Raw genomic sequence first — 12,845 nt, 5'->3', positions numbered from 1 at the left:
CCAGAGGAAAGTCTCTCTCACCTGCTTTCTCTCCTCTGCCTGACTCAGGAGGAAACCTTCGGCCAGGGCCACCGCCTGGGAACTGGTCTCCGCTCCACAGTCCCTCACCCAGCTCTCCATCTCCAGGGGAAGGACAGCCAGGAACTGCTCCAAGATCACCAGGTCCAGCATCTCAGCTTTCGTGTGCCTTTCTGGCTTCAGCCACTCGTGGCAAAGGTGGTAGAGTCGGCTGCAAACCTCTTGGGGTCCTTTGGCCTCCTGGCAGCAGAACAGCCTCAACTGCTGGCTCTGCACCTCTGAGCGGAGGGTGTCCTCCTCACCCAGGATCTTCTGCACAGAGTTTTCCCAGAATCCCCCACTTCTCCCAGTTTGGATGTCATGGCCTCTTCCTGTTCCAGGGCCAGCTGAGTCTCGCTCACCCATCTGTGCTCTCAGGAAGCCTCTGAGAGATCGGAAGGAACCCTTTGGTCTTCTGCAAAGTTCTGTCCATCTTAATGAGAAGCTCTAGCAAATCCTACAAAGCAAATACATTATTCCATTATAAAAGTTGTCTAAGATCAGGAGAAGAAAAGGGTTCCCTGAGCAAGCATGGATGAGTCTTCCTGGGAACCAGGGCTGGACTGCACCACAGCCCAAACCGTGAGCTAATTTATTTATTTAAATTTCTATAACACTTTATATTTTAAAGAGAAATCTCAAAGCGGTTTACAGCATATTAAATCTGTGGGGATAATTGGGGAGTTAGAAGAAGATACATTATTGAATGATATGCTTCCTAACATACACCAGCAAGTTCCATATTCCAGTTCCATACATCCCCCTTTTTTAGATTACGCAGCCATCAGCTTGTTGCTGACTCATCTGAGTCTTACTATTAAAGATTCCTTCCTGGTAAAATCCCTTCCAATCCCTCTTAAATGAATAAGCACAATAATCTGATTCACGTTAATATAAAAGTAGTTTACTCACAGATTCGTACACGTTCACAGACATATCCCTGAAGGCAGGCTTAGGTTACATAACAACTAGAACTATTCCATAAAGAAGTTAGTCCCAAATGACTGCCACTAAAGAGTCACTTCTCCAAACACACAGCAACATACAAAATGGAGAAGACACACTGATCAGAAGATGGAGGCCGTGTGCTCCTCCATGCTAGTACAACAGACTGCACCCTCTTCAAGTCACATGGAGTGGAAGTCTGTCCCAGCTCAGGAGGAAACAGGAAGTCTTCTCCTGAGTGGGAGAAAACATCCCCTAATGTGTCGTCCACTGTAGGAATGTTGTACTTGACTGCAGTTTCACATCCCACAAAATCAATAAAATAGAAATAAAACCATTGGAAGAAACTCAAATATATAGTCTATAGTTAAAGCAACATAGCAGAAAACAAATATTCTTATAAAGATGTCAAAATAAAACCTTACAAAGGAGGTCAACTACAGAATAGATATTTAACACAGTAGGGCTGGGTGAGTCTGGGTCTCACCCCTAGGCCAGGTGGAAAGGGCCTTTCTAAAAAGGAGAAGAAAGAGGAGGAGGAGGAAGAGGAGGAGGAGGAGGAAGCAGCCTCTAGCCCTCCTAGAAGAAAGATTGCAATGCAAAATGTGGAGGCAACTGAAGGGATTTCTGGGAGATGAAGAAGCCTTGTTGCTCCTGCCTTCCAGTCAATGCATGAAGTCAGAACTGACTGAAAAGGAAGTCATTTGTATCTTGTGAATAATGGCTGTTTGGCTCTAGTGGGGGTCCTCAGTTGTTGTTCTCCCCCCACCCCCACCCCCCTGCTTCTGTCTCCTTTCTTGAACTTGGACTCTCTGCCACTCTCAAGGCAGACTCCTGGGGTGGGGTCACTTTTTCTTTGCTCTGAGGGCCAGGTTTTTATCTGGAAAACCCCAGAGGGCCAGGTGGGTGGGGTCAAATACATCTCCCTTGAAATTTAGGCAGGAAATAATAATAATAATAATAATAATAATAATAATAATAATAATAATAATAATTCTCTTAGATAGCTTAACACACACAGCCATTGATGCCAAGGTCCCTGGAGGCTCAGTGAGTAGCAGCGCCCATTTCCAGCAACAATCCCTTTGGGAGAGAGAGGATGTGGTCCTGGGATGCCCTGCTCTGGGTGCGAGGGGATTGCTGCAGTGGCCTCCGTGGGGAGCTGCCCTGGGAGACACTGGGAAACTGGTCCCCAATGCAGCAGCCAGACTCTGGGCTGGGATCCCTTTCTTTATCCCTGGCCTCTCTCTCCCACCTTTTTTTTTGGGGGGGGGGGCTAGTCCACCTCCTCCTCCAGCTTTGGAAAACCATTTGCAGATGTTTCCTCTGTTGTGCAATGAGGCTGAGCGACGTCACACAGAGTTAAAGTCCCAGGGACTCCTTTGTCTGAAGAAGGGAGATCTTTTCTGAAGGGGGGGCGGAGGGTCAAATGAGTTTGGGATCCTCTGATCTGCAGGAAGGAGAGCGTGGCAGACCTGGCCCCTCCCTGGCAGGACCCTCTCCTCCCTGACTTGGGGTCCCCCCCCCCGCAGGAGCAGATCAGGCCCCCCCCCAGGCCTCCTCCCCTGCTGCAGCCCTGGGACCCCCACCAGATCCCAGAGAGAGAGGAGACTCACCAGATCCAAGGAGGAGAGACAGCGAGGCAACCCTTGCAGGAGAGACACCAAAGCAGGAAAGGACTGGGAGGGAGGGGCCTTGGCTCTGGAGGACTGGCCCCCCCTTGCTTCCTGTCCTCTCTAGGAAAGCAGCTCGGTTCCCTTTAACCCTTGCAAAGCCGAGTCCCTCCAGCTCGGCCCTCTCTCGCTTGGCAGAACCTCAGATTTCTATTTTTTTTTAATGGATTTAGGGGGAGATCTGCCCCCCTGGCTACGTAAAATCTCTCACTGCCTCCATTTCTTCCCCTTCTATTTGCCAGGAGGTGATGGGACCAGTGGCCATGATCTTCGGTTTTTTGATGTTGAGCTTCAGACCATATTTTGCGCTCTCCTCTTTCACCCTCATCAAAAGGTTCTTTAATTCCTCCTCACTTTCTGCCATCAAGGTTGTGTCATCTGCATATCTGAGGTTGTTGATATTTCTTCTAGCAATCTTAATTCCGGCTAGGGATGCATCCAGCCCAGCCTTTTGCATGATGAATTCTGCATATAAGTTAAATAAGCAGGGAGACAATATACAGCCTTCTATTTAAAACATAGAACATATGAAAAGTAGACAAATGACACATCACCTCTCAAGATTCTGATACCAACTACCATGTTCTTCCCTTGGCTCATTGTGTGGCCTTGTGGGACAGAGCCATCTCTCTGGTTCCCCCCTCCATCATTTATGAAAGTTCCCTCCGCTGCTCCTGCCACCACATGGAGATGGCATTTTTCCAGCCTCTCTCAAACAATGAACACAATGTTATTTTTCCCTCTTTCTTGAAATTTCCCGTCTATTTTAGTCTGATCAGACCCAACTTCACGGCCTCTTAGAAGAATTTTCTCTCCTTTGGAAACATGGAAGACATCGTCAGAAAATTAAGCACGCTTGCATTTAAAGTTAGGCAGCAGCTTCTGAATTTAGAATTAAAGTTTCCAAAGCCAATTTTAAACATGCGGGGGGTGGGGGGGTGGACTTTAAAACTCCAAAACCTACGGCAAAAGTTTTCTTAACATTTCTAAGACTTAGGGTGGAAATCCTATTCACTCCTGAGTTTTACTGAGGTTGCTCTCTCACACACAAGAACAAGAGCAAATATTTCCCGTTTTCTTCATCCCAGTATTGGAGTTAGTGTGCTCATTCTTTCGGTTCCCTCTTTATACTTTTACTACGAGTGGAGTGGAGGGGTTACACCAGCAACTGAGAAAGCTCCCTAGGAGCCTTCTTACTCGCAAGAGGCTGCTTGGTCCACTTCAAAGCATTCACACTTGTATGAACCAACCCGGCCCCTACCATCGTGATCGTAGACCAGGCTTGTCCAAAGTCCATCCCGGGGGCCTAATCTGGCCCACCAGTCTGTTTAATCCAGCTGCTGTGGCAGTTTATTTCCTGGGGTAAAATCCCCCCAAAAAGCTCAACAAATTCAATGTTAAAAAGAAGGTCAATGATTTTGGTCGGCCATCACGCATGTTCACTTCATCAATTCTGGCCCTCTTTGAACAAAGTTTGGACACCCCTGTCATAGACCCTTCTTTGTCTGCCTCCTCCATGAGAGCAGGCCTTTTCTGCAGCGGCTCCCAATTTGGGGAATGTTCTTCCCAGGAAGGGCTCACTGGAGGCCTTCATTACATGGTGTTATAGGGGAACCCCTAAACCTTGAAATTAATAAATAGTAGGAATTTGATACAGTGGTGCCTCGCAAGACGAAATTAATTCGTTCCGCGAGTTTTCTCGTCTTGCGATTTTTCCGTCTTGCGAAGCACGGTTTCGGAAAAGTTTTGGAAAAGCTTCAAAAATCACCAAAGTCTTCAAAAACCTCCAAAAAGGCTACCCCACCGCGTGCTATGTGTTGCTCCTCGAAGTCAAGTCGCAACTGTATTAACGGTTTTAAGAAAAAGGAAACAAACTTGCAAGACGTTTTCGTCTTGCGAAGCAAGCCCATAGGGAAATACGTCTTGCGAAGCAACTCAAAAAACCAAAAACCCTTTTGTCTTGCGAGTTTTTCGTCTGGTGAGGCATTCGTCTTGCGAGGTACCACTGTATTTGGAGTACTGGAGGGAAGACTCTGGGCCAGTGGAAAAATACAGGCTAAGCTTCCTTTCTAAGCCTGGGCCTCACCTGGGATAGTGGTGTTAACATTTCAAAAGATCTTGATGGCCCATCTGAGAACCTGGTCCTGGGTCCTGGTCCTTGCACAGAGCTTGCCATGGTGATGGGTGTACACATATTAATAATAATAATAATAATAATAATAATAATAATAATAATAATAATACCATCACCATTGGCCATGGTGTCCTCCGTCTGAGTTAGGGGTGGGTGACGCCGCTTTGTGGTGCTCCTGGTCGTTTGTGGATGAGCATCTCCACAGGGTGATGCTTGGAAAGTGCTCTTTGACCCATGGAGACTTCAATGTGGGGTTCCTTGGGGTTTGATTTTATCCCCTAAGAAACATGAAACCACTAGGTGGGGTTATCCAGAGATCTGGGGCACGTTGTCAGCAATTTGCTGGTGACACTCAGTTCTCCTTCTCCTTGACATCTGCAGGTCAGGCAGTCAATGCTCTGGAGCAGTGTTTTGCCTCGATAATGGACTGGATAAGAGCCAACAAACTGAAGTGATGACCTTTGTAGGTCAAGAATTCATCTTGTCAGATAAGAGAGAGAGGGTGGTTTTATGTATTAATTCAAGATTAGACCCAAGAAAGGATTCTTGAGGTGGAAGACACGATAGCTGAGACAAAAATGATAGTGGTTGGTGTCATGTGACAAGCAGTGTCATGTGAGAGCAGAAATATCAACAACCTCAGATATGCAGATGACACAACCTTGATGGCAGAAAGTGAGGAGGAATTAAAGAACCTTTTAATAAGAGTGAAAGAGGAGAGTGCAAAATATGGTCTGAAGCTCAACATCAAAAAAATGAAGATCATGGCTACTGGTCCCATCACCTCCTGGCAAATAGAAGGGGAAGAAATGGAGGCAGTGAGAGATTTTGTTTTCTTGGGCTCCATGATCACTGCAGATGGTGACAGCAGTCACGAAATTAAAAGACGCCTGCTCCTTGGGAGAAAGGCGATGGCAGATCTAGACAACATCTTAAAAAGTAGAGACATCACCTTACCAACAAAGGTCCGTATAGTTAAAGCCACGGTTTTCCCAGTAGTGATGTATGGAAGTGAGAGCTGGACCATAAAGAAGGCTGACCGCCGAAGAATTGATGCTTTTGAATTATGGTGCTGGAGGAGACTCTTGAGAGTCCCATGGACTGCTAGAAGATCAAATGCATCCATTCTTAAGGAAATCAGCCCTGAGTGCTCACTGGAAGGACAGATCGTGAAGCTGAGGCTCCAATCCTTTGGCCACCTCATGAGAAGAGAAGACTCCCTGGAAAAGACCCTGATGTTGGGAAAGATGGAGGGCACAAGGAGAAGGGGACGACAGAGGATGAGATGGTTGGATAGTGTTCTTGAAGCTACAAACATGAGCCTGACCAAACTGCGGGAGGCAGTGGAAGACAGGAGTGCCTGGCGTGCTCTGGTCCATGGGGTCACGAAGAGTCGGACATGACTAAACGACTAAACAACAACAATTATCACAGCAGTCCCCTGAGAAACAGTCTGTAACTCCATCCAAAAAAAGAAAAAGAAAAAAGAGTGATTTCTCTGGCTTGACTTGTTTTTGAGAAAGCCATGCTTTCAACCTGTCTGTTTATGTTGTGAATCACCATGAAATCTTCAGATGATGGGCACATAAATTTTAAAATGATAATAATAAGGATATTGACAAGCTGGAACATGTGCAAATGAAGGCAATCAAGATGGTGTTATTTTATTTATGCATTTATTTCATTTCTATAGCGCCCTATAGCAGGGCTGCCAACTTGAATAAAATATAGGAGGGGTTTAGTAAGCCCCGCCTCGGTTAAACAGTCACAGGATGCGGTGCATGGATGCCATTTGAATGGCTGTTCCTATGAACTGGGGGGTGGCCCCCTCACATATCTTATTGGGGGGCAAAGAGCCCTCAGACTCTAAGAGTTGGCTCCCATTCCCTACACTCACAGGTCACAGGACGGTTGCAACATAAAATCACACAATGAAAACACAAAACACACAGCCCAAAACCTGTAACCCCCACCTCCCCACATTTTAAAAGGGCATTAGATGTCAATCAGCCAAAGGCCTGTTTAACGTGGTGTGTTTTTCTCTAGCGCTGAAAGCTGTATAATGAAGGGTTTTCCACTCTTCTTATGAATCCTTTGATGGGAAGTGAGAGAGGAGCTCACACTAAAACGCTTTCCACATTCCACACACTGATATGGCTTCTCCCCTGTATGAATTCTTTGATGGAAAGTGAGACTGGCGCTCTGACTGAAGCTTTTTCCACATTCCCCACACTGATAGGGTTTCTCCCCTGTATGAATTCTTTGATGGGAAGTGAGATTGGAGCTCTGACTGAAGCTCTTTCCACATTCCCCACACTGATAGGGTTTCTCCCCTGTATGAATTCTTTGATGGGAAGTGAGATGGGAGCTCCTCCTGAAGCGCTTTCCACATTCCACACACTGATAGGGTTTCTCCCCTGTATGAATTCTTTGATGGGAATTGAGAGAGGAGCTTCCAGTGAACCTCTTTCCACATTCAAAGCACTGATATGGTTTCTCCCCTTTATGAATTCTTTGATGGGAAGTGAGATTGGAGCTCCTCCTGAAGCTCTTTCCACATTCCACACACTGATAGGGTTCCTCCCCTGTATGAATTCTCTGATGGGAAGTGAGAGAGGAGCTATGTGTGAAGCTCTTTCCACATTCCCCACACTGATAGGGTTTCTCCCCTGTATGAGTTCTTTGATGGGAAGTGAGTTTTGAGCTATTCCTGAAGCTCTTTCCACATTCTAAGCACTGATATGGTTTCTCCCCTGTATGAATTCTTTGATGGGAAGTTAGACTGTGGCTGTGACTGAATCTCTTTCCACATTCCACACACTGATAGGGTTTCTTCCTAATGAGATTTCCTTGCGGGGAAGTGGAATCGGAACTTTTTCCACTTTCAAGATATTTATTCAGCTTCTCCATTCTGGGGATTTTGTCATGGTCACCCTTGTCCTTGATTTCCAGTGCATCACTATCTGCAATGAAGAGAAATGGATTAGCACCTCAGGGAGAAATTAAGGAAGAATACTTGTTAACTCTGGTAATAGAGGCATAACACAAGTGGGTTAGATGGATGGTTTTCTGAAGGGTTGGGTGCATTAATTAACGGGGATCAACCGACATCCTTTGGGGAACCTGTGATTCGGTAAGCCTGGCTCTTGTCTCGAATGGATTTTCTGAAGTTTACAGTCAAAAGGGTCTGGGGAGTTCAGACCAGCTGATCCTTGTTTAATGAGCTGCAACTGGAGGAAGAACATTCACAGGAAAAACCAGCAATTTACTGTTCAAGGTTTTTTGGGGGGTATTGTGATATCCGGTGTTGTAGGGGGCGCTGTTGAGTTCAGTGAAAATATATGAGGTTCGTCACATATGGAGTTTTGAATTTAGAAACAGATATTATGATCCCACTGGGAGCCTTACCGAGAGAGGCCACGATCCCACGATTCTCCTCCATGACGTCCTTATGCAGAGCTCTCTGGTCAGGATCCAGCAACTCCCGCTCCTCATCCGTGAAACGAACAGCGACATCTTCAAAGCACACTGGACCCTAAAAGAAAAAGGGAAATGTCTTCCTCTGAGACAACACTGTTGTTCACCACCACTCCTTGAGCTAGGACATTGCTCCATCCCTCGGTCTCTGTCCCCACAAGGCAGCTTCCCCTGACCTGATCTGGTTCCACAGCCACTGCTTCTCTTCTGTCCCCATTCAGAGATGGATGAAGAGGTCTAGCCAGTATCACTGTGTCACCTGCAAGAGGAAAAAGGTAAGGGGGAGGCCCAGAGTGCCTTCTTGTCTCATAGGTAAATCAGTGCATCTCAAACTACAGAGGGGCCTTTGAGAAAGTCTGGCCTGCTGAGTGCATTTGGATATTTGGGTGCATTAGAAATGTTATGTGTGAAAAAATATATCTCCCCTCCTTTGGGCTCTGGGTCACACTATCTCCCCCAACAAAAGATGAAAAGAACCCACAGATGAGTTGGAAAACCAACAGAATGAGACTAAACGGAGAAAAAACCACCTTCCTCCTTACCCAGTGGCCTCTCTCTGGTGTCCAATGGAGACCTCTCTGCCTCAGAGGAAATCTGGCCCATTTCTGCAAAGAGAGCCTTTCCCTGAGAAAGAAACAAGGATTCAAAACAGAGAACGGTGAGAAATACTAGAAAGAGAATGACAAAGACTTGAAGGGTGTGAGATCACATTCCATGGATGCTTTCCCAGAAAATGGATGGGCCATCAGCAGACCATTATGGGATGTTCTCTGTCCTGTTTGGAGCCCCTTGGGAGTATCCAGAGGAAAGTCTCTCTCACCTGCTTTCTCTCCTCTGCCTGACTCAGGAGGAAACCTTCGGCCAGGGCCACCGCCTGGGAACTGGTCTCCGCTCCGCATTCCCTCACCCAGCTCTCCATCTCCGGGGGAAGGACAGCCAGGAACTGCTCCAAGATCACCAGGTCCAGCATCTCAGCTTTCGTGTGCCTTTCTGGCTTCAGCCACTGACGACAAAGGTGGTAGAGTCGGCTGCAAACCTCTCGGGGTCCTTTGGCCTCCTGGCAGCAGAACTGCCTCAACTGCTGGCTCTGCACCTCTGAGCGGAGGGTGTCCTCCTCACCCAGGATCTTCTGCACTGGGTTTTGCCAGAATCCCCCAGTGGTCCCAGTTTGGTTGCCATGGCCTCTTCCTGTTCCAGGGCCAGCTGAGTCTCGCTCATCCATCTGTGCTCTCAGGAAGCCTCTGAGAGATCGGAAGGAACCCTTTGGTCTTCTGCAAAGTTCTGTCTGTCTTAAGGAGAGGCGCTAGCAAATCCTACAAAGCAAATACATTGTTCAGTTACAAAAGTTGTCTAAGATCAGGAGAAGAAAAAGGTTCCCTAAGCAAGCATGGATGAGTCTTGGAGGGAACCAGGGCTGGACTGCACCACAGCCCAAACCATGAGCTATTTTATTTATTTAAATTTCTATAACACTTTATATTTTAAAGAGAAATCTCAAAGCGGTTTACAGCATATTAAATCTGTGGGGATAATTGGGGAGTTAGAAGAAGATATATTATTGAATGATATGCTTCCTAACATGCACTAGCAAGTTCCATATTCTAGTTCCATACATCCCCCTTTTTTAGATTACGCAGCGATCAGCTTGTTGCTGACTCATCTGAGTCTTACTATTAAAGATTCCTTCCTGGTAAAATCCCTTCCAATCCCTTTTAAATGAATAAGCACAATAATCTGATTCACGTTACTATAAAAGTAGTTTACTCACAGATTCGTTCACGTTCACAGACATATCCCTGAAGGCAGGCTTAGGTTACATAACAACTAGAACTATTCCATAAAGAAGTTAGTCCCAAATGACTGCCACTAAGGAGTCACTTCTCCAAACACACAGCAACATACAAAATGGAGAAGACACACTGATCAGAAGATGGAGGCCATGTGCTCCTCCATGCTAGTACAACAGACTGCACCCTCTTCAAGTCACATGGAGTGGAAGTCTGTCCCAGCTCAGGAGGAAACAGGAAGTCTTCTCCTGAGTGGTAGAAAACATCCCCTAATGTGTCCACTGCAGGAATGTTCTACTTGACTGCAGTTTCACATCCCACAAATCAATAAAAGAGAAATAAAACCACCTGAAGAAAGTCGATTATATAGTCGATAGTCAAAGCAACATAACAGAAAACAATTATTATCTTAAAGATTGCAAAATAAAACATTACAAAGAAGGTCAACTACAGAATACATATTTAACACAGTAGGGCTGGGTGAGTCTGGGCCTCGCCCCCTAGGCCTGGTGGAAAGGGCCTTTCTAAAAAGGAGAAGAAAGAGGAGGAGGAGGAGGAGGAGGAAGAGGAAGAGGAGGAGGATGAGGAAGAAGCAGCCTCTAGCTCTCCTAGAAGAAAGATTGCAATGCAAAATGTGGAGGCAACTGAAGGGATTTCTGGGAGAACAATCAGGCTGGTTGCTCCTGCCTTCCAGTCAATGAATGAAGTCAGAACTGACTGACAAGGGAGTCATTTGTATCTTTTGAAAAACGGATTCTTGGCTCTAGTGGGGGTCCTCTCCCGGGGGGTCCTCAGGAGTTGCTCCCCACCCCCACCCCCACTCCCCTGCTTCTGTCTCCTTTTATTGCACTTGGACTCTCTGCTGCTCTCAAGGCAGACTCCTGGGGTGGGGTCCCTTTTTCTTTGCTCTGAGGGCCAGGTATGTATCTGTCCAACCCCCTGAGGGCCAAGTGGGCGGGGCCAAAGACACCTCCCTTGAAATTTAGGTGTGTAATTTAGTATTAGTATTCTGTTAGATAGCTTAACACACAGAGAGACATTGATGCCAAGGTCCCTGGAGGCTCAGTGAGTAGCAGCGCCCATTTCCGGCTGCTTTGCCAGCAACAATCCCTTTGGGGCAGAGAGGATGTGGTCCTGGGATGCCCTGCTCTGGGTGCGAGGGGATTGCTGCAGTGGCCTCCGTGGGGAGCTGCCCTGGGAGACACTGGGAAACTGGTCCCCAATGCAGCAGCCAGACTCTGGGCTGGGATCCCTCTCTTTATTCCTGGCCTTTCTCCCCCACTTTTCCTCCCTTCCTCCACGTGTTCTTTTTTGGGAGGCAGAGGGGCTAGTCCACCTCCTCGTCTGGTTTTGGAAAACAATTTGCAGATGTTTCCTCGGTTGTGCAATGAGGCTGAGCGATGTCACACTGAGTTAAAGTCTCAGGGACTCCTTTGTTTTAGGAAGGGAGATCTTTTCTGAAGGGGGGGCGGAGGGTCAAATGAGTTTGGGATCCTCTGATCTGCAGGAAGGAGAGCGTGGCAGACCTGGCCCCTCCCTGGCAGGACCCTCTCCCCCCTGACTTGGGACCCCCCCCCTGCAGGAGCAGATCAGGCCTCCCAGGCCCCCTCCCCTGCTGCAGCCCTGGGACCCCCACCAGATCCCAGAGAGGAGACTCACCAGATCCCAGGAGGGGGCAGCGAGGCAGCCCTTGCAGCAGAGACACAAAGCAACACCCCCCTCCTTTGCAGGAAAGGACTGGGAGGGAGGGGCCTTGGCTCTGGAGGACCTGCCCCCCTTGCTTCCTGGCCTCTCTAGGAAGGCAGCTCTGTTCCCTTTAACCCTTGCCAAGCCGAGTCCCTCCAGCTCAACCCTCTCTCGCTTGGCAGAACCTCAAATTCTTATTATTTCTTATGGATTTCGGGGGGCACCTGCCCCCCTGGCTACTCCAATGCCCGATACCTTTTGTGGGGTGAGGCTCTTGGCTGGACTCTGAGCATCTCCCTCCCTTGGCCAGAAACCAGAGGAAGAGCCTGCAGGGAAAAGGGCTTTGCAGGAGGCAAGGAAGCTCCTCCTAGAATTCAGGAGTGGAGAGATAGGAGGGGATCCCAGGGTCATCTAGTCCAACCCCCAGCAAGGCAGGAATCTCAGCTAAAGCATCCATGGCAGATGGCCGTCCGATCTCTGCTGAGAAACCTCCAAGGAAGGAGAGTCCACCACCTCCCAAGGGAGACCTTTCCCCTGCCCAACTGCTCTTAGATGTCCCTCAAGGCAGCGGGTCCTGAGTTCTAGCCCTGCTGAAAGAATCGCATTGGCCACCAAGGAGGAATCAAGCGAAGTTCAAAATAAATAAATCCCATTCTCATCATAAATGAGTAATACTTTCTTGTGCCTGCTTTTTCTGTCTAATAATTCTTATGCATGCTTGTTATGCTAATATACAAAAGTGTATCATTTCCCTTTCCAGAAATGCTGAATTGCTAATTCAAGGGACACTGAAGTCCTTGCAGAGATGACAGCACAGCTTTCCAGATTAGTTAGCTGGGAGTGAGACAGTTGGCAGAGTGGCACTGGGCTTGCTAATATGCCAGCTACTACAGGAATTGCTTTCTTGAGCCTTTTTAGCGCTGCAATACCATTTTAAAAGAAGATTAATTTTTATGTGATGGCCATGTGTGAGCAAAAACTCCACATTTGCCAAGCTTTCAGGAGGAGGACTAAGGGGTGAAATGAAGCCCCCCGAGATCCCCAAAGGGTGAGGGAAAGGGTCTATCTCCCTTCTTCCTTTTCATT

General features: G+C 47.5%; 2 protein-coding genes across 6 annotated transcripts in view; one reads left to right on the top strand and one right to left on the bottom strand.

Annotated features, from left to right (window-relative positions):
• Positions 1-11,815, bottom strand: part of LOC114595268 (uncharacterized) — a 46,321-nt gene extending 34,506 nt beyond the window's left edge. The window contains 7 exon segments of the mRNA XM_077926754.1: positions 22-504; positions 6,838-7,772; positions 8,218-8,344; positions 8,463-8,545; positions 8,829-8,910; positions 9,107-9,599; positions 11,733-11,815. Of these exon segments, the coding sequence (XP_077782880.1) occupies positions 22-504; positions 6,838-7,772; positions 8,218-8,344; positions 8,463-8,545; positions 8,829-8,910; positions 9,107-9,508 (2,112 nt within the window). The 5' untranslated portion in view covers positions 9,509-9,599; positions 11,733-11,815.
• The window catches only part of LOC114595218 (zinc finger protein 75D-like), a 437,997-nt gene that overhangs the window by 65,799 nt on the left and 359,353 nt on the right, over positions 1-12,845 (top strand). The gene's annotated exons all lie outside the window — the stretch shown is intronic.

The sequence above is a fragment of the Podarcis muralis genome, chromosome 4 (genome assembly GCF_964188315.1).
Source record: "Podarcis muralis chromosome 4, rPodMur119.hap1.1, whole genome shotgun sequence".
NCBI classification, from domain to species: Eukaryota; Metazoa; Chordata; class Lepidosauria; order Squamata; family Lacertidae; genus Podarcis; species Podarcis muralis.
This window is presented reverse-complemented; position numbering and strand designations above follow the sequence as displayed.